The 21,901-nt window shown below is 46.6% G+C and overlaps 1 protein-coding gene across 5 annotated transcripts in view; it reads left to right on the top strand.

Moving 5' to 3' along the window:
* LOC119407172 (phosphatase and actin regulator 4) overlaps nt 1-21,901 on the top strand; it is a 138,042-nt gene that overhangs the window by 92,495 nt on the left and 23,646 nt on the right. For 3 of the 5 annotated variants that reach the window (XM_037674044.2, XM_037674045.2, XM_037674046.2), the window contains exons 2-4: nt 10,791-11,000; nt 12,868-12,966; nt 21,303-21,494. In XM_037674044.2, coding sequence (XP_037529972.1) covers nt 10,791-11,000; nt 12,868-12,966; nt 21,303-21,494 — 501 coding nt within the window. The remainder of the gene's footprint in view (nt 1-10,790; nt 11,001-12,867; nt 12,967-21,302; nt 21,495-21,901) is intronic. The other 2 variants (XM_049419825.1, XM_037674047.2) reach the window with 1 other exon arrangement.

The raw sequence follows: 21,901 nt of genomic DNA, 5'->3' as shown, positions 1-21,901 counted from the left end.
CGTACAAAATGTAAAGATTTCGGGAAGCCTGAACTACCCCCCCCCCCCACACACACACACACACACGCAATCTTTCTGGCTTAGCCAATGTTGTTTTCTATACGTACTCTACACCCGACAAAATAAACCAGGCACTCGCCTATGTATAACATCACCGTATTGATAGCGTGCACGTGGTGTCATGGGCGCGCAACATGGCTTCAGCATGGTGGCATAGATGACGTCAAGGCAGTATAATCACGTGGCGGTTAACGTGATTCAGTGTGATAACGACGTCGCTGGGACGTGATTAGGCCTCTGTGCGCGAATAACGGAAGGAACTAGCGTGCGATGTACTGAGAACACTAACGTGACGTCACAAAGCTCGCGTCCCGCCATGTTGGTGCTCCCACGTGGCTGTCTCGGTGACGTCAGTTTAAGCCACCTATATTGACGTTTCCGGGCCGCCACGAATCCCTGGTTCACAATGAAGATGGGTGCAAGAGGGGGCGATTATTTGTGTTAGGTGGTGCAGGGCGCGCATGTATATCTCGGGGAGATTATTTCGTGCCCGATTAATTTCGTTTTTAGTTGAAAAACGCTGTTGGGCGAAACTCTGCTACGCGAAATCTAGTATTGTGCGCTTATGCACGACGTCACGGGGCCGATCGTAAAGAAGACGCGTATGTATGACAAGGCGTATAGAAGCGACGCGGAGGTGGGGCATTCGTCTACGTCGTATATAGTCAGTCGCCTCGAGGAATCCAGGTTATATATTCTGCATTCCCGCCAGGCCGTGCGTACGGGTGAGGGGGAGAGAAGAGGTGGGAAGGGTGTATGCCTGGCGCTATATAGCTGTTGTGATCTAGAATGTGTCCTCCCATCTGCCTGCCTGCCTGCCGGCCGGCTTCGCGCTCCGATGCCTCGCGCGACCCATCTGCGGAGATTGCCTGCCTGCCTTTGCTAGGCGAAAATCTCGGCCGCGGGGCGGGCCGGGCATATGGGCGTGCGAGGGCCTAACTAACGGCCTGCGTCCCAAATATGTACAGCTGGCGTCGAAAGTTTAGAGACCACTTCCTCTGAGGAAACGTTTGAATTTCCCTGCAGTTTTATGCAGTTTCAGCTAGCTTGCTCCTAGTATTAAAAAAAACAGACAAATATATGCGCTATGCGTGTAGAATCGGCTATTGTTCCGAGCCGTACGCAGTGCATCGGGATATTCTTTCAATCCGCCAAGCCGGGTAATTAACAAATGTTTCTTAATTAACTTTTTTTAATTAGTAACTGTAGTGAAAAAGTCTTCAATGCAGAAGTTGTAACACTCGTTCTGAAGCGTCCGAATATTTAATCCATGCAAAGATAACAGCCAATCCGATAATCTCGGTAATTAACAAAGATAGTTTAACTAAGCTTTAAAAACAGCTGCAGCCTTGAAGAAGACAAGTCCGCTTGCCGAAACGTCGGCTCCAGCGACACCCCTGTTCACAAATTTTTCATCTCCTCAAGTTTCCACCTTCCCCTGAACTTCTGCCTTTTTAAGCTTTAGAAAAGTAAATCTAACGAAAAAAATATTCAGCAGAAAAGTTGTCTCGTTTGTTCAGCAACGTCAGATTACTTCATCTATGCAAAGATTGAAAAGATTATTTCATCTATGCAAAGACTGAAATTGAACAGCTACCCTGTTCAATTTTCTTTTTTTTAGCTGCTCTTTAGACTGCGCGAAATGAGAAAGTAGACTTGGTGCAAGCTAACTAACACCCTGTATAAACAGGCCACAAAATCTAAATTCGAGGCTGCCTGCCGAAGCGGCTGGTATATTCAGCTTTGTCTTGGTTGTCTCGCGGTCTCTAAACTTTTGTCCCTGACTGTACGTATTTCTGTGACCGGATAAAAAGGGCTGTCCATTTGAAGAAGCTGATTGTCATCTGGCCTGCTTGAGTGTGCTTTGTTGAAAACTTTGGCGCTCGGCACATTTCCCATCAAGAATGCCTTATATCGAGCTGATAGCGCGCGCGTCGTTGGTGACCTGACGTTATCGCCACGCGAGATAGACGGCGATTATTCTTATGGGACAGAAAGGCTCCCTCATTACGCCTTTTCTTTTAAGGCTGCAAAAGTTCATCTAGCTTGTGAGTAAGTTAACGTTCCACCCCTTTGTGCGATGTACCGTGTTGCTACGTTACCCTGAGCGAAATCCCTAGCGCATATTTGGTTTTAAAATCAACCCAGATGTTATTGGCACTGAGCAACGATATCCTTCTTAATTGTCATCCGACGCGTTGGTCTAGTGGTTATGGTGCTCGATCGCTGACCCGAAGGTCGCGGGATCGAATCTCTGCCGCGGCGGTCGCATTCCAGTGGAAGGACAATGCTAGATGCCCGTGTGCTTAGATTTAGGTGCACTTGAAGAACCCCGGGGTGGCCGAAATTTCCGCAGCCCTCGACTCGTCCCTCGTCATCATATCGTGGTTTTGGGACGTTAAACCGCAACATATGTATTATTTGAAATCGCCGCGACGATTATAAAGGTCTCCGAATGCATTGACTATGCGTGTCCTACCTATTTATCTATGCAAATGCCTCTCATCTCTACTCCCAGAATTCTTGTTTAAGCTTCACGCGACTCCACTGCCTCTCGGTTTCATGAATATCGCAATTTCAACATGTCTAAACCTGAATAATAGTTGAAGTATTAAATTAGTCTTTATTTTTGCCACCTAGAAGTTGCGATGAGCAGTGGAAATCACGTTCGCCTCTTCAGGCAATAATCGACCTGGAAAAAAAAAAGAAAAAAAAAAACAAGACATACCTGTCACGGGCGATATTTCAACGTCGCACTCCGAAGCTGTAGGGATGATGATGACTTTCGGTATAGAAAGCACGGCATCATAATCATTTCGTTTTCTTTATTTTTTTATTCAATCCCCGCTCTGGTCACGTGACCTGGGTGACGGGTAGACTATAGGACAGATTCTTTCTAAAAGGTCGATGTATGCCAGCCAGACTATCACTGACGTTAACCTTGTTACGCCTAAACTTTTTCTTCTGTTTTTTTTTTTTTCCTAACAACCTGATAAGGGCTTGAGGCATCGACCCTCGACGTCGCGTTAAGCCGCATGCCGTGCACGCAACGCTCCGAGGGGAAAGTCTGTAATCCCGTTTACGCCGATACGGCGCGCAACAAGGGAGGAGGAAGAGAGGGTAAAAAAAAAAGGGTTGAGGCGTGGTCAGGTCTCTCGTGGAGAGCTGCAGAGGGCAGCCGACTAGCTACGACCCCAACCGAGGGCAGTCGCACGGCTCCCCCAACTTCCCGAGTTGCCTCGTACCGTCGCGTCCGCGGGAAAATGTCTTTTTTGGGCATCTCTCCCACTCCCCCCGTTCCCCCCCTTGTCTTCCAGCCCCCGCCTTTCTCTTCGTTTTCGCTCTCCTAATTTAACCGACGGTGCAAGCCAGCGCTTGTATTGATCGCGCGCCTTCGGCCACTTCTCTGCGCACGTTTTGTGTGTGCGTGGGCGTGCGTCACCGCTTTCCTCCTCGCCCTCCTTCCGCACTTAAGCCTTCCCCCCTCTCCCTCCTTCGAGCCGACCGCGTGTTTGCCTGTGGCGCAACAGATGACGCAGTATGCCTTCTGCGGGCGGCGGCGGTGCGTCGTCTGCTCCCGCACTTCTGCTTCGCCGCGCCCGTGCGTCTGCCTCAACGAGGAGTTAGCGTAAAGCCGTGTACCGCTTTTATCTTACTTTGTCCCTCAACACTTGTGTGTTGCGTCACTTAGTCGTTGAGTGGATGACGATCCTTGTCTTTCCTTCCTCCATTAACGCGCTTATGTGAAGCGAACCGCGAGCATTCGTGGGTGGCGTTCTTTTTCTTCTTTCTTATAGCGGAAAGCCGCTCTAAGCTAGATGGATTGTTTTGTTTTATTTTCATCCGCAAACTATACTCTGTTTCATACATCAGCTGCAACGCTGTGGAAGCTATGCTAAGTTCGGTTCGCAAACTGTAAGTCCGCGCGTCGCACGCTTGGATTTTCGTCCTCGTAAACGTGGTCTCCGCGATTGGCTCCGGCTGTGCCCTACCGTAACAAATCACGGAGGCCACGATACAAAAACAGAGACGCTAAGCGATCCAGAACAGCCTATTGACAGCCGTATAAATAGAGGGGGTTTGTTTATGGCTAAGGCACAAAGAAGCATCTTGACTTATTACGCAGTCTAAAAACGCAAAAAAAAAAGAGAACAAGTTACGGGTGGCAATATCATTGAACTAGTTCTTGGTGCGAACGCATCTACTGCAAGAAGTCTCGCTAGCTGCCGTAGTGTCACGTCACAACCGCGTGACAGTATATTCGAGATTATACCGCGCGGCCTGTTGCGTGTTATCCTGAATTGCGTAATCCGCGCTGAAAATTTGCCGCACCACTATAATTATGTTCGTCCGGAGCACGTGTGGGTACGTTGAGGTTTTTTCTTTATCTTTATTTTCCTTTTATTGTTTTAAGCTGGCTGACTGACGATTGCAAACGCATGCTATGAAGAGCCAAGCACCTGAGAACCCATCTGTTTTTTTTCCTGGCTTCGTTTCATGTTTGCGTCACGTTGTTGCTTCGCGTGTAGCTGTATATACCATTTGCGCGTTCCAGAGTCAAAAAACGACGTAGCTGAAAGTCGCTTTTGGCATCTCATGGACAGCTTGTAACTCTTTACGCCTTGTTCCTTTAGAGGCAGCCATAACATCGTATTAAAACGAAGTCGCCTCTTCCCAATATTTTCTGTTGTCCGTGTGTGTGTGTGTGTGTGTGTGTGTTTGTGTGTGTGGAGATAAAATTCGACAACGAAAAGACATTTATTCTGATGTTTCGACCGGGGACCGGCCTTTTTCCCTGATAAATGCCGGTCCCCGGTCGAAACATCAGAATATTACGTTTCGCTTTAGAGGCGAGAAAAACCAGCGAAAACTCAAGACAAGGACGACGCTGGTTTTTTTTCGCATCTATCATGAACCAGCCGGCCCAGCTTTTCACGCTTCTCGTGTTTCTCTTAATTTAGCAACATAATGAGGAATGAGAAGCAAACACGAACAATTCACTTCGTCATATGTTACGGAGGAGCGTTTGATACTCTCCGAACTATTTCTTGGCACAAACGCATCTACTGCAAGAAGTCTCGCTAGCTTTCATACCGTTGTACCTAATGTATGAAACGGAGTATAAAGTCTGGGATTAGGGTCGACTGAATTTTTCTTTTTCCAATTTCTGGCGCATCGAACAGGAACGTGGAACAGGGCCTTCACCTTTTTCCAAAAATACATCCCGTTTCGTTTTTCGCTGAGCCAGCTCTCGTGTCCCAAGGACAGCGGCGCAGGCATAAGCGGACGGGAACTGTAATTTCGCTCCGTCACGCTTTGCTGCTCCCGAAACAAAAGCACCCCCCCCCCCTGCGCGATTGACCTCAAAGTGTGAACGATGTGCCTTCTCAGCTTTATGGTTTTTTTTGTTTTGTTTTTTAACACGTGGGTCATTTATCCCCGTTTTGTATTTGTACACAGCCAAGCGATTCAGATCACAGCCGCTCGGTAATCGACCTGCAGCATGCTTCCGTTATTCTTTGCGAATAGTGTGGTTATTAGTTGATGAGTAAAGGCGCAATACAGAAAACAAGAGGCCGAACCACGTCCTATGTTTTGCGCTGTTACGCCCTTTTTAGGTCTCGTGTACCAACCGGCCCTAGTTCGCTTTCATTGCGAAAGGTGTCCGTAGTCTTGTGTAGTTCTGTCACGGAGGCAGAAATTAACCCAAGATAGTATTACGTAATGCAACCAGCCTTGGCCAGTGAAGCTATTTGGGATGGTCCTCCTCTTCGCCTTTTCCCCCTCAGTATGGACAGCGAAAGGCATAGCCATTGCGATTGATGGCTGTTAACTCGTGAAGAAACCGTCTTTGGATCTGGGGTAGGAGTTTGGACGCCACCTATTCGTCACAGCCTCTTAATCGTTTTTTAACTCGTTCTCGGTGTTTCGGGGAGTGTTTTCTTTCTCTCCCCGCGCGAATTGGGGCTGTCGACGACGGACCTGGCCTCAGGGACTGGAACTCCGCGTAGGGCATCTCTGAGGCACTGATAATACTGTGGTGTCGCGCAGTGGCGATACAACAGATACTGCGCGATCTGCTTGCGCAGCCGTAGCAGCCGCCAGCGTTCTCCTCGGAAAACCTGGCAAGAGGGCGCGCGCGGTGCCTTCTTCCCCGGCCTTGTTTTTCTTCGTGTTAAACCCCTCCGCGTAAGAGTTAATCACCTGTCTGCCACGCACTCGGGGCGTCGACCGAATCTCGTTGTGACGTAAATGGTTCTTGCCGATTCGCGCCCACCTTTGTTGATGACAGAATCGCGCGCATTCCACGCGTTGCGATAGCGCCTCCTCTACCTCTCTCTCTCTTCTCCACCCCCTCGCCACCACTACGCTGACATCGCGATAAGGCTGACGACGATTGGTTGAAAGCGCGTTACGCGTGTCGTGACGTCATTGAATTCTGACGCGCGGGGGAGGAGTCGTTCGCCCCCCCGTGTGCGCCTCCTCCTCCTCAGAATTTGGCGTTTGGTCACGTGGTACGCCCCCTGCCTCCTTTAGAACCGTGCACTGTTGTGAAAACCCGCAGCTCAGCGGCCAGTGAACCAGTAGCTGGTCTTATCAGCGCTGAGCCGTGTTCCCAACAAGGGTTGCAGAATAGTATTTGCTCACCTTCAACCCCCTCCCCCCCTTCCTAATCACTTATTAACGGCTTATGATGGGCTGACTACTGTCAGTCACGCAGCTCGCCTCTGCGTGGTCTCGGTAGGAGTCAGTCTTATCCGACAATGCGTAGGTGGTAAAAGCAGCCGCTTGCGGTCTAGCACTGTGTGGCACGAGTTTTGTGTAGATGTTTCGATTATCATGCATGTCATGATGAGCATAGGAACATTGGTATCATTGCTTCTTCCATTTCAACTTCATTCTGTGAGCTCTTGATGCAGGATGCGACAGCCTAATGTAGTCAAGGCAGTAAAGTGTGTCAGCTGGTTGCTACATCTTGCATTCATGTTGCTGCTACAAAACTTAAATTGCTGGGAAACGTAAGTGAATAGTCTATGCACACACGAGTAACTGACAAGGGCTTGTGCCTTCCTCTGCATGATTGACACTTGTTTTTGCATGGTTAATACATTGGACCAGCTAGCCCAACAATCTCTCTCAAAGTCGAAGAAAACATACAGAAATGAAGACTCAAAATATAACACTCCTGTCCTTTGTATTTTCTCTGCATGCATCTTTCTGCCGACATTGTGCTGCCAAGACTAAAACATGACCTCGGAGCAAGCGTCGAGACCTGCACAATAACGCCATAAAAAGCTGTCTTTTTATCTAATCATCTGTGTCCTCATTCCCTCTATGGAGCTGCATTTCAGAACTATTGTGAGGCAGCGATTCATCCGCTTTGTTTTATTTCGTTATCGTCCAAGCTTTCTCGGGACTTCGATATGGCAAGTGATAAGATGGCAGGAATTCTTATTCCATTCAGAGTGTCGCGCCATCTTCGACGGGCATCATCCAGAATGAGCGGCATGTTTACTCTCGAGTTAACTTGCGCATTTTGCCAAATGATTGGCTGACAGTAGCAGCCAGTTGGAGCGTTTGGGATATGCACTTGCAGTTTTATCGGAACCAAGCACAAGTCAAAGCATTGCATGAAATAGTAGTCTCAAGTGAAACAAGGCGAGAAAGGCTGGTTAAAGCAGTCGCAGGCAGCAGTTTTGTTTCGCAAAAACAGCAGAAAGCCTACCAGAAGGCGATGGTTTAGTGTGTGGTCATTGCTGTAGACAGTGAATGAACTGCGGTGGTGCTTACAGAACCCCCCCCCCCCTTCCCTGAGCAAATGGTATAGTCCTAAAAATCCCCAACTGTTCGAGTGCCACGACAACTGCAGCGGGCAGCATCCAGAATGAATGTCATGTTTACTCTCAAGTTAGCTTGCACATTTCTGCCAGATGATTGGCTGGCAGCAGCAGCCACACACAGACATCCGTGGCATATGCACTGCACAGTTTTATTGGAGCCAAGCACAAGTCGAAGTGCTGCGCGAAATGGGAGAAGTCTAGAGTGAAAGGGGGTGGGTGGGGGTGGCAAGAGGCGTGTGGGGTGGCTGGTTAAAGCAATCGCAAGGCAGCTGTTTTCTGTCACAACAAACAGGGGAACGCCTGCCAGGAGGTGTTTTAGCATGAGGTCATTGCTGTAGACCGTGAATGGAACGGCGGTGGTATTTACAGCCCCAACCTCCCCCTTTCCATCCGCCTCCGTTTGTTTTCCTAGCCCCGCGCATTCGGCAGCCATCTGCCTCGCGCCTGTTTCGTTTTACCGAGTGCATGCCACTGTTCCAAGAAAATTCCTAAAGAACAGCAGGGAGCGCCCACACATGCCGGGTTTAATGACCCTTGCATAGCAAGCGCTGAACCCTTTGCCTGTCTAGCTCTAGATGTAGCTTTGATGTCACAGCATGAGTGATGTAAGGGAGCAACACGGAAATGCTGTGTTTGTAGCTCGCATTTTCTTTCAGTCTTGCAAACAATAGAGGAGTCATTGGAGGTCACCCATGCAAGGGCTAGACTGCTTGTTGGGTTTCTTTACCTTTAGAAGCAGTCTTGCTGTCACAGTTTCAATTACATGTGGGATAAACTTCAAAGTGGTTCTATCTAGTGACTTGCTCGTTTGGCTATGGTGTCATTCACACCATAAAAGTGGTGGAGGAATTATTGGAGGTCAGTTGTGTTGGCATTCACGTTGCGGTCATTAACAATTAGGCCGACGACAGTGTGCAAGTAGTAGTGCTAATAATGTAAAAGTCGATTCCAAGTGTTGTGATCAGTGTTCATAGTTAGTGCAAGCAGTGCTGCATATGTCAGCTCAATGCCTTGCCCTACTGGTTCAGTTTGTGGTTAGCGTGAGCTTGTGTTCAGGTGGTTTCTCGTGTCGTAATACATTTGTCAAGTTTGTCAAGTGAAGGCACATTGCCGGAAATGGAATGCGGCTTTACATATAACACTTCTTGAGGGGATGTCAGTTCAATTAGTCAATCAGTTTTTGATTCATATGACATCATGTCAGACATGTAATGACATACTATATCTAATATAAGACGTAAACTAGAAATATGATATTACATATATGATATTATGTTTAATACATCAGCCACCAAGGTGGCCCATTGGTTACGGCGTTTGGATGCTGACCCGATAGACGCGGATTCGATCCTGACCATGACATTCGCATTTTGCCAGAGGTGAAATGCTTGAAGCCCATTTACTGTGCGATTCCAGTGCACGTTGCAGAACCCCAGGTGTTCGAAATTACCCGTAGCCCTCCACTATGGCATCTCTCATGGCCTGAGTTGCTTTGAGATGTTGAACCCCACAAACCAACCAGTCTAATATAATATATATATGTCATATCTCATTAATGAGATGTAATGACATGTTCGACAGTTGCCGTTATTTACAAGCTTTCTACACAGAAGCCTTTTGAAACAACCAAGTCCCGTGACATTGACCTGCTGTTGCATCGTAGTATGGAAATATATTACTGTTTTTCACTTGGGCTGCTCGTAATCAAATTCCAGCTGCACATTTCTGTTTTGCATGGTTACTGATGAACTGAAGCTGTCTTTTGGCTTTCGTTGCCTCATCATTGAGTGTATGACGAAACGGCATGTGATCAGGTGACAGAATTTCGGATGGAAAAACAAGTTGCTGGCTGATGTTGCAAAAACGCGCCATCGTGTCATCGCAACAGGGCTGGCAGCCAGCCAGGCAAGCTAGCTACCTACACAAGCTTGTCAAAACGAGACTGGTTATAGTAGGAGCTGTTTCTTTTTAAAAAAAAATTGGCTCAGCATTGCTATTAGTGTCGAGTGCAGTCAGTTTGTAGGGCCGAACACAGCGGCAATGTTTAAGTTCCCTTTATATTGGGCTGTATTGCACTCCTGATCACTTAAAGCATCCTACAAATGCCTGCTTGAGTATTCTACAAAAATCCATTTCGTTATTTAGACTCCACTGCGCCTTTCATAAATAATCCGAGCCTCCTGTTCATGAATATCGGTGATTATGTGCTCCTTCGCTTGTGATTGCGATGGAAACAATGCGATGACCTATCGCAGAAGCACCTGATAACACAAATGTAACTCTTATGAGATGCTGCAATGGCTTAAAGGCTATACATTATGCTTTGATCGCAAGTTTGTGGGTTTGGCTGGCAGCGTCAGCAGCCTCGTTTTTATGATGACATTTAAGAAAGCTTTAGTAATTGGAATTGTATATAAGTTAAAGCATGTCTCAGGGTTAAAATTTCCATGACAGCATGTCTTGGAACTTGTTTTGTTTGGGGAAACCACACCCCCAAAGTTCATTTGCATTAAGAAACTTCTCTCAAGCCCTGCTCGGCAACATCCCGTCATGTGCTTCTTTTTTCAGAAATACATAATTGTGATATGATAGATAGAACATGGACTTGTAGTCCTTGTTCTATATATCATATCATTAACACCTCTTATATTATGATGATGATGTTTAAATTGACAATTTAAATTTTAAAAAAGCTTTGCGAATATGGGTCTTGCAATAGTTGGTTCGTGAACATTAATGAAATGCACAGCACTGTGTCCTGTGTGTTTCAGTGTCCCATATTTTGCACGGCTCTGCCGTAATGGGTCTTGTGGCGTGAGAGAGTCATCGATTGGAACAGTCTTTTTGTCAGCCACTGGACTACATGGTGCGCCTTTGCCTTTTGTGCAGGTCCCAAGTGCGGGAACAGTAACATGAGGACCGGCTCGCTGGGCTCCAACTCTCGGCTTCCGCACGGTGCCAGCAGCGGCGGGGGCGGCTCGAGCGGCGCGGTGGAGGTGAGCAAGCATGCCAGCCGGCTGGCCACCCTGAGCCGCCTCTTCAAGCCCTGGAAGTGGAAGCGGAAAAAGAAAAGCGACAAGTTTGAGCAGACCTCACGCAGTGAGTCTCTTCCTTCTCGTTTCCTTGTCACTGCTGTTGCTGTTTGGAAGTCTATTACACACTGTATATGGTCATACTATACTGTACGCTTACATACTGTATACATACTATAATCGGTTACAGCCTAAGAATGAATGTCACCTCCACCCACAGTCATTGCTGTTCCTCCCACAGATAAGTTGAATGAATGCTCCATCTACTAGCGCCTACTTATTTCCATGACATCAAGCATTTCTTGGGCGTTTCAGATAGTTGGCTTTCCCATACAGACACACGTTTGTGTCGCTGGTGTTAGGTCAGAAACTTGAACGTCCTGGTAAATTTTGTCCGGGATTATGACATCACTTCTCAGCCAAACACAGCGTTTCAGGTAATAACGACAAACCTTTATCTCCTAATATGCGTAGTATTTACGTCAGCCAAGAAAAAGTGCTTGCAGTTTGAGCGGGAACAAGCTAGCACGACTGTCTTTCACGTGTGAAGGGTAGGCACGCTGTGGTTCTGTGGGTTGAGCTTACATTTTCTCATAGGTTGCAACTGACTACAGTGGTTAAGACTAGTCTTTGTGGTTTGCTGAACATGGTTTTATAAGTTTGCGTTGGGACAGGACGCAGCATGAAACACAGATGGATGCCGAAGTTGTGCTCTGCATCAACGTTCGTTCTGTACGTTTCACTCTGGGTCCCGTCCTAATACCCCAGTCACACATGCAAACTTAATTGCACGTTGAGTGTGTGCACTTTATCACTAGTATCATTTGCACACGGTTACACGGGAACACTTGGTGACACTCCCTGCAGAACGCACTTGTTGGCAAGTGGGTTTTGCCGAACTCTCTTCGCTGTGTCGAAGTGTGTGGCCCTTGGTAGCAGTGGCTTCCAAGTAAACTTACTATACCGAAAGCTGAGTTTGTAGTATTTTTAAACCATCGTTTTCGTTACTGGGAATATTGCTATGCATTAAAACATACCATACTACAAAAAAAAAACAAAGTTTACTATACCCACTCTAGGGCAGTTTTCTGCGACACCGCATTCTTTGCAATGTCTGCTTCCGCTGCATTTATACCAGAAGTTTATTATATGGGCTGTTTATAACTGCGCACATTATTACATACGAAATATTGCCTAAAATAACGAATATACACGCTGTGCTACTGTGCCCATTTTCACTGCCAGCGTATCAAAAGTCCGCTTCTTCTTGTGTAGGTGCACAACACCAAAGTGACACTCTGTGCACATAACTACTCACTAAAAATGACACTAAATTTGCCACTGTGACTGGGGTACAATATGCGCGGATAAAAACATGTTCCGTATAAAGCCAGCAGCCAACTAGCAATGCCTCAGTCTTTCTCTTCGGTGATCAACTTTCAACCCTTGCACGCACGTCTTTTTTGTGGCCACGTCACAATTTGCAAGACTGTATTTTGCAGATTGTCATTTCGAGGTAGTTGCCCTTCTTTATAAGTTTTTGAAAATTACCGACACCAAAGTTGGTGTAAGTTGCATATAAAATATTCTTTCTCCGGGGTAGAATAAATCGGCTCAATTCCCGCTGTTACCACAAGACGGCTGGTGAGTGAACATTCCAGGGAGTCTGATTCATAACAGACAATTTGGTCGGGCCAGTTCATAATGATATGTCATTGTAAGGTGCGCGAAACTTTACTAATGGCAGGTTTTTCCTTTTTGTACCTGTTGTTAGTAGAGCACTACCTACAGTGTTTTATTCATGAATTCGTAAATTACGAAAATTGGGGCGTGCCTTGCATTTGAGATCATTACGCTATTTCTTTTTTTCTTTTTACAACTTACGCCCCGTTCCTTTTCTCCCATCTCCTTCTACCAAACCCGACAACAAACAGCCTTGGAGCGCAAAATTTCAATGCGAGCCACAAAAGAAGAGCTCATCCAGCGGGGTGTCCTGCTCTCTGACCGTGAGCTTGGAAGCCCCACGCAGAAAGGTGAGACCCGCATGCCACACGCAGCTTGGAACGTCCATTCAGCTCTGCCAGTAGCATGTCTTCGCAAGTGCCGAATTTATGACGCTTGTTTCATTAGCGAACACTACCGTTTGGCTCCCCATAACTATGTTGTCAGCTCTTTGCACAGTTGGCATCAAAAGTTTAGGAGACACACACAAGGTACAAGAAAATTCCTGGCCTGTTCTAGAATGCGCTAACAACACGTACTGTGCAGTTAGGCCGCATACAGTCGCAAATTGCTGAAAACTTCACAGTTTTTTCGGACCTGGTGGTCTCTAAAGCTTTGACAGCAACTGTACATACACTTGGTTCTTGCCGCAGCTATCCTGTTAATTTGCTTAGTCTTAGGCATACGCTGCAAGTCACATAAGCACATAGCTAGTGGTAGCTTTAACTGGTATGCTAATTGGATGGGGCTCTTTGACAACTCCTTACGGCGCAGCATCGTTCCAAGGCGACAATCGGGATTATTCATATGGGTAGTTTTTCATAAAACCTGTGCCAGATACATTCCTATCAGGAACAGTATGGACATGCACAGTGTTTTCAATTGGAAAGACTTGGACACTTAGGGCTTCCCGTAACTCGAACACCCAAAAGGAGCAACAGTAATTATGGCTGAAGAGAGAAAATTACAACTTAAACATTGACTCATGGAGGTGTATTCCTTACATGCCTAGCAGCTTTCATTTGAAACTTTCATGTCAAGGAGTTCTTGCATGTAAGCATTTTGCTAAATTTAATATTGTGGAACTTTAACTTTTCTGTGTACAAGTTGTCATACAAGTTGTCACATTCATTAAGCCTCTTAATGAGTGGCACTGTGTTTCAAAGCATAATGGATCACGTAGACTCGCATGCTAAATGACTTGCGGGTTTCGTATTTAAATGCAGCGCTACACAATTGGGCTTAGGATAGCAAAATTAACGAGCATGGATCGGGCAGCTGTGCAGTGTTTGACAGCCATAAAGACTTGCATAAAGTAACTACAGGTTTCGGGTCAAAATTCAATGCTTTCACAACAGCTTTTCGTCAGCAGAAGCAAACAATAAAGAGAACTCACTTTGGCGTCACCAATCCTAATTAGTACTATATGATAATCTTAATTATTTGGTTTCTTGGAAAGGGCATGGGTTATTGAATGGGCAGCCATGCATTGTCCTGAATGTGTGCATGGCTTTACATGATGCATGTCCTCGCGCATGGTTATTCGGCAACTAACACTTTTGCTGAGATGGGCCTTGATTATGCGCAAATTGTCGACCTAACCAACCTCAGAAATGTTTGTCGATTGTTGCAAGTTTTATTTCGGCCAAAATGCATTGTCTGAACACTACCGAGGAGGCCTTTGTGACCTTTCTCTTCTCGCCTGCCAGTATAAGCATTGTGTCTCGTTTAATATCTGGTGGTGGTAAACGCAAGTAGCACATTGGTCTAATAGCATTTGACTCTGTGCATCTGAAGATACAACTGTGTGTGACACAGTGGTAATTGTGGTGACGGAGGTGGTGATGGTGACCGAGGTGCTGACGGTGACGATGTTGGTTATGGTGACTTATGGTGGTGACGGTGGTCACGATGTTGGTGGTGGTGGTGGTTTGCTGTAGTCTTGCTCATTGTGACTGTGAAAGCCGTGTGCAAGTGGGTTACTGACGGTAGTGGTCTTCTATCGCGAAAACTGTTTGTTGTTAACAAAATACCATGTCCTTGCACTCAAGCACATCATCTCGTTACTCTGTGATGCTGATGAACTGGGTTCTCCTCACTTCCTGTGCTTGCTAACACTGATACTTAACACTTGCTGCTCTTTCAATGAACTGGTCATGTCACACGTAGCAAATGAATTCTTTTCAATCACGAAAGACCTGCTGTGGAACCTGGCACTTGTCATCATGTCAGGCTGCGTAGTAGATCAGATTTTTCTTCTTTTCCTTGCTGTGCTGCACGTTAGCGAAGCAAGCAGTGTTTACTTGAGGCGTGCAAGATTGTATGGAGAGAGTGCAATTTTTTTGCAGTATTTGCGCACCTCAGTATTGTAATACGCCAACAAGTGTGTCGTGTCATCCTGTGTACATCAATTGCCCTACTGAGATGTATGATGTATGCCTGTATCTCTGCCCTAAGATTAGACTCTTTTATCTCTACCTTTGCTCTCTCTCTTCTGCTCCTCTGTGCAACCCTCTTTTTGATCTCACATGTTTTACCTTGCTGTTCAATTTGCAACAATCTCATTTCGATTGGTCTTCACCTTTTTATGCTCATTCTTCTTGGAACATCATGTCACACTGCCGCTAGTCATACAAAGACATTAAAATGTTTACTTATGACACATTTCGGGACAAGCTGCTAGAAAGTAATTCGTCTGTGTGGTTTCATCCCTGTATCTGTTTGTACTTTGTAGCACTGCTTTAAAGTACGAGTATCTTGAACGGGTACTCACTGTAGATGCTATATTCAGCTACAGCGCATTGTATCTCTAATGATAGCTTGTGACTTGAAATAACCCAGAAGGACCGGGATGACTGTGCTCACATATGTCGGCGTTTCACTGCGTAAGCGTGGCAGTGATACACTAGCAAGAAATGTGTCGAAAGCTCTCAATATTGTCAAAGTGAAGATGGAGCGTATTGAAGGCACTTAACTCTAGCATGATTTCTTGCGATTTTTGTTCACAAATTGGTTGGAGAGAGGGCCTAGCCTTATTCACGTCACATTCCTACGTTACACCTATCTGGCCTTGCTTGTAGCCGCTACAGAAAGTGTCCCAAAACCAATTCAGTTTTCATTGCACTGATCTGAAAACACAAGACCGTTTTTGGTTGGCAAGAATGTAGCACTCTGCTTTTTGTGGTACACATGCGAAAGGCACTGTTGCAAGATGTGCTGTTCATGCATCATGTTTTTAATGTGTATGAAGACAATGCTCATTACCTAATTCATGAACACTACAAAAGGCTACTTTCGTAGTACTACAGAAGTACAACACTTCAAAAGTGCTAGTAGTAGTAGTGTCGAAACTTGGGACGGCAGCCTTTATTTTCAAAGACGGGGTACTGCAGTCGGGTTACGCATAGCACCCATTCTTCAGCACTGTGAAGGTTCGAACGGTGGTGAACTGAACCAGGACATGGTGATAATTTACCCACATTGCCACTGATCTCTCGCGTATTATACGTTTTAAATCAACCTTGCCCTCTTACCTTGTTGTCAGCTGTTTAAAGCATGGGCTTACCAGCCTGGCTAGCCTCAATAGTTCCCGCCTTACTGTAATTTTGGAATTTCTGCAACATTGCTTTCAGCACCTGCATTGGCATAATGTAGTGTAGCTCACTAGGAATGGGCCAGTAGAAGATGCATAGTAACACTAGAGGCACTCCGCAAAGAAAAAGCAAGACAGACACTTACTCGTGCGAGCCGCACTTGGCACGCTTCTGCTGCTGGCCTCACTTTCAAAGCGTCGCAACACCTTTCTCCATTCATTTCTCTAGTCTTCCTTTTTTTCTCTCTCTCTTACCCCTTTCTTCACTCCTGAACCAACCACGCGCAGCTCCGGAAAGACTGTGACCCGGCGGTGATGGCAACACAGTCACGCGCTGCTTTTAATATAACCGGAACGGGTGGTCGTTGTGGGGAGGGGACAGGATTTGCCGAGGCTTCGAATTGTTGCCCTTGCCTCTCCTGTGCATTGTTGACTTGGCAGTTGGCTGTTCCCATACCTCCCCGCTTCCCTTCCCTTAGCCTCAATTACCTGCTAGCTGCATCCAATCTCTTATTTAAAAGTGGTTTGCTGTCTTCAGAGTAATTAGGGCCCAAGATGCCCCAAATTGTTCAGGCAAATTGTAGCAATTGCTGCCACGATCTGGTGGAGAAGCTGCAATTTTGTTGCATACAAGACTTTTCAATTAGAAATGTTTCCAAAGCCAATTCAAACCTCCTTGCCTGAGCACGCGGAGGAATATCACTACAAAACCAATCTCTCGTTAGAGAAAACCTGATGAGATGTTTATTCAGTACCAGTTAACTGCAACGTAATCGCCGCGAAAGGTTTCGTCACCTTATGTTTGCACTTTGATGGGGACTCTCCACTTATTCCCTCTGTCGTTACTTTAAAGCAGCGCTTAATGAGGCATGGCGCAGATAATGGGCAGGCAGGCTCTGACGAGCGGCACAGCGGGTAAACAAAAACACCCAAGGTGTGCGCACTACAGGGGTTGCAAGAATAGCGGTGACAGAAAACAAACCAGCTTTCGACACTCTCACCACGCCACCTCATTGGTTGTTGGCAGCCTCAAATAGGGCGCCACTTTGCTTATCCTTTTCCGCGTCTGCAAAAGCTGGTACTACAAAGCTCAGCAAACCGTAACCTAGTGCACTTTAACATGTCCCCTTCGGCATACCCCTTCTAATTTCAGCGGTATTCGCATCAAACTTCATTCGTGGCGGCACGAGAAACAGGCACTCCTGTGCACCCTTTCTTTCTTTCCTTCTTTCTTTCTCTCCCTCTCTCGTGCTGCTGGTGGCAGTGAGCCGCATCTTTTTTTCGTTTTTTCTGCCACCGTGCCTCCGCTGTCTGTTCCACGCGTGCCAGCCCCTCTAACAAACGATCGCTGCCTCCTCCTCCTCCTAGGTGGCGCTGGGTGCCCTTCCCACCCTCTGCGTCCTCATTTGCGGGCTCCTGCCGCTCACCTTGACTCAATGGGTTATTTTTGGGGATGCATACCTCCCGCATCACGGCCCTCTTCCAACCCCTCTCTCTCTCTGCCTCCCCCGCCTTCTCCACTCTACTCTCAAATCGTCGGCGACGTGGCTTCTTCCGGCGCACTCGGGATTCCAGAGGGCTCTCCTTCGGGAGGTGTCTTCTCGGGCAGCCGTGCTTTCTTTTTGGTCTTTACGACCTAGCTCACTCGCATCCGGAGCCGTTGAGCCCATTCCACGCTGTCCCATCGCGGCTGAATTCGAGGCCCTTTGCCCCATTTGTTGCGGTGCCTTCGCGAGTTTGTGTTGTTCGCACTTAACACGCTTCATCGACGACGGCCGGTTCATGCTTGTGTTTTTGTGTTTCTTGGACGAACTGAACAAGTTTGAGGAGCCAAGTATGCGACGCTCTTGAGGATTTCGGCTCTCCCCCGCCTTCGACATGCAGAACGGAGGCGGGCAGTTTTGCAAGAAGACCATGGGTAGGCCAATCTTCCTCTGTTTCTTTCTTTTTTCGTTTTGCGCTAACCTTTGTAGTTCGTGTTCGTCACTCCCCACGTTTGACTTCTGTTCTTTCGTTGCCCCTTCCTTTCCATTCACTGTTTCTAAAAATAGATTTGTGCCGATCGAGGCAGCTCTCTTCTTTTTCTTATCCCCCCCCCCGCTGCACACTTGACCGTGACACCCTTCCATCTTCTAAATAGTCAACGTGCTTAGCGTAGTTTGGTTTCTTGGTTTTCCTTGACAACCTGCAACTTACAAGAACACTTCTGGCATTCTCTATTGCCCTGGAGTTGAGATTGTGGTTCTCTCCTTCATTCATTGCTGCATTTTTCTCGCGTAGTTGATGCATTTGGTGCAACGACCGGGTGATGTAGTGTTTTTTCAGTTTGAGCATTCATCTTGCTAATGGTGAACATGGAACGCCTTAACACTTGTCATGCTACAGTCTGGCCGCCCGGTATAAAATGGTGGCTCGCGGCGGCTATCTGCTGCCAGATCTGTCTTGGCACAACGCCGGTCTCCTCGGTTTTGCGCATCGTCGCCTCATTTCTCGCCACTGACAATCCGGGTACTTGAGAAGTGCTTCATCATCACTGGTGCATTTCTGAATCCATCTATTCCTTGGCCTTTAATGCGGTGAATGTCGGGATTGTTCATAGGTTTCTGATGAATTAAAAACTTCACATTCTGGCAGCATAGTACATATTTTTATTATTTAAGTGTGGGACTGAATAACTTTTAATACGTGAACAAGTTTGTCTGTTCATATATCAGTTTAGAAGAACAGAGCTATGGCTAGCTTTTTCTTCTCCCTTGGTGTTCATGTTATTATAGTTCACGAGGTAGTACCTCACTCACTGTCATGAATGTTTGCATATCTGTTCCAAACACTAGATGGTTTGGTTGAATTACCAGGAGCATGCACTTATTAAATGTGTATTGTTCTACATTCAGCACAAATTTGTCTCATCACTATGGAAGTATGGCTCAATGGCGGTGACTTAACAGCTCACAACGGCCTTTTTTCACAACTCTGCATTCTCTCTTGCCAGTTGACGATTTCCAGTTGTGTTTGCTACTCTGCACAATCCACCAAAGTCATGGCATGCTTTTGATGTAGCCTCCACATTTCGCTGCCTTGTGCAGTCTCGTAACTGATTTGGGTTGCTTAGCACATGGAACTTTAAACATCACTTGGACACCTGTTGTGCTTCAGTACTTTTTTGTTCTTGGCGCCTTCCATGTCTGCATTTTACTGCTTTTGTTTTGCAATTGACATTTTCTCATGTTCTCATGACAATTGACATGTTCTCTGGACATGCTCCTCCAGATACTTGTCAAGCTTTAGCTTCTGTTTTACTTCAGCATTAGAGATGCTCCTTTTTTTTATGCTTTCTACATGAACCATGTTGGATGCTCCAAAAGGGCAATGCTGCTTACGCTATTCGAAAAGTTGTTTTATCACAATTTGCCTCCTCCTACTACCCTTCTTCCTTCTTCCAAGTACACCGACATTTCACCGATTTTGTTTGTCCCATTAGTTTTCCATCTCTCATTTCCGTCACTTTCGTGAAAACCACTTTGGAGTTGTGCATGGTTCTCGGAAACGAAGTACTGGGACAAAGCTAATGTCTCCTATGTGACCAGGTAATGTTCTAGGCACTGGGAGGCAAATAGCCTTTGTGCATTTGCATCATCTCATGGATGAAGTTGGCTCTTCTCTTCTGTCACTGCAGTTTCCATGACAACAATCGACCACTTTGCTTCAAGCTTGCTCTCTGAATCGTGCGGCATCACCAGTCTAATACAACACTCCTACTAGGACACACTGACACCCACACTTCTTTCCATGTGATGAAGTGATGTGTCTTACCAGATGAGCCCTACACGGCACATATCTTCACAGGCGCAGCAATTACAGTGGATTGTCGTAAAGGTGTGTCTGTGCCGATAGCTTATCTTGGGTACTGTAGCAAGTCTGTGTAACGGCAAAGCTCTGCTTAGTCTAGGGCTGTAGTCTATCTCTGCGGCAGTGTTGGCATTGATGCTCCTCTTTTCTTATCCTAGTCTTTTTTCTGCACCCTTCTACTTCGCGTTTCATACATTCTATAGTTCTGCATTGGCCCTATAGCATTAGCATTTACAAAATACCGGAAAACAAGAAGTATGCAGTAGACCTCTCTTATGTTTTTCTTATGTTTTTCATGGGACTGAAAAAAGAAAAGAAAAATAACATCTCGGTAGCCAGGGAAAAACATAATACGTAGAAACGTTCGGTTAAAATGGAGGATAAGTGCTTCTGAATAATAAAACTGATGCATTACACACAGCTGCAGCTCAGAAGAATTTATTCATCATTTTATGACTGAAAGATGTCCTTGATGGAAGTCTGGCATTTCTGTTGCACTTCTGCCAGAACCAGACTCCTGTCGAACACTTGGATGGTCTTGTGGCAGCCTACATTGCCAAACTCATTGACGCATATGCTCAGCATATCCGGCGCAGTGACACTTCACAACGTATCAGGCAGGAACATTGCGGGAACGATATGTGAAAAGGAGATTCTAGTACATCGGTGTCTGTAGACTCTTTTGCTGGGACCAGATGCCAGAAATATTATACACAAGAAAATGTTTAAGTGAGGATTGTATAAACGGGGTTCCATATAAGTGGTGGCAACGGTATTCCAAGGTTTTACCGTCCCCCCGGTTCTTAATTTAGTTCATGCCGTAGGGCACACTGGTGCGAGTGTGTCTTTTAAATGGTTTACCATTGGCTGTTGATGTCTAAGCTTTCGTGCCAGTGGCAAAGTAAAATGTTGTCATTGCAATTATAACTTTTGTGTCCTCTTGATGGAACTCGGCATCGCAGAATGGCAGTGCCGTTGCTCACGCCCACGTTTCCGGTATTCTGTAGCTGCATAAATGCAATTGAGCCGACTCCTCACTTAGTCACTCATCTGCACTGGCCATAGTGCTCCCATGTGTTTAATTATTTTGACTCTTTTCTTTTTGCGTTGTGGCCCCAGTAGCATGCTGGGGGGGGCCCACCTCTTGTAGGCAAATCTCCTCACTGTCCCCCGCTTGTCTCTGCCCCGGCATGGCGGCGCTTGCAGGAGAAACTGTGACCTCACCCTCCCCACAGCCCCCCTCCTCCTCTCCCCCCCAAGCCAACGGCGCGGTTGTGTCCCCCGACGAGTCGTCAGAACCCGATAGCACGTCTGTGATAGCCTCCTCCCCTGACCCCGCTTCCACCGGGGACGAAGCGGCAGCAGCACCCTCATCCGAGGCAGAAAACCCTACGACAGGTAGGTGGCGACATCTCACCCCCCACAAGCCGTGGCTGCTCACGCGGCAGGCGTGGCAGAGACAGCTATTCCCTGCCCCACAGAGAAGACGTCCGCCTTTAGTGTTGCTTTGTGACTTTACGGTGTTGAATGACTTGAACGTGTGTTGAGTGGTCACATGACTACCCACAGTGGTTGCCTAGTGGCTAACGCGTTCCTCTGCTAAGTAAGAGACTGTGGGTCGTGTGAACTGGCTGTACAACAGATACGTCTTATGTCCTCGTATCGTACCATTACAATTTTTTTTTTCTTAAATCTTGGCTAAAATTAGCTGTGACAGTCAGTTGGGAGTGCCAACAGGCTGAGTTGTATGCTAACTCTTTGCTGTGTCCCAGTCATCTTTCATGGTTAGCTTTATACATTCAACG

This window comes from Rhipicephalus sanguineus, chromosome 10 (genome assembly GCF_013339695.2).
Source record: "Rhipicephalus sanguineus isolate Rsan-2018 chromosome 10, BIME_Rsan_1.4, whole genome shotgun sequence".
Lineage (NCBI taxonomy): Eukaryota > Metazoa > Arthropoda > Arachnida > Ixodida > Ixodidae > Rhipicephalus > Rhipicephalus sanguineus.
This window is presented reverse-complemented; position numbering and strand designations above follow the sequence as displayed.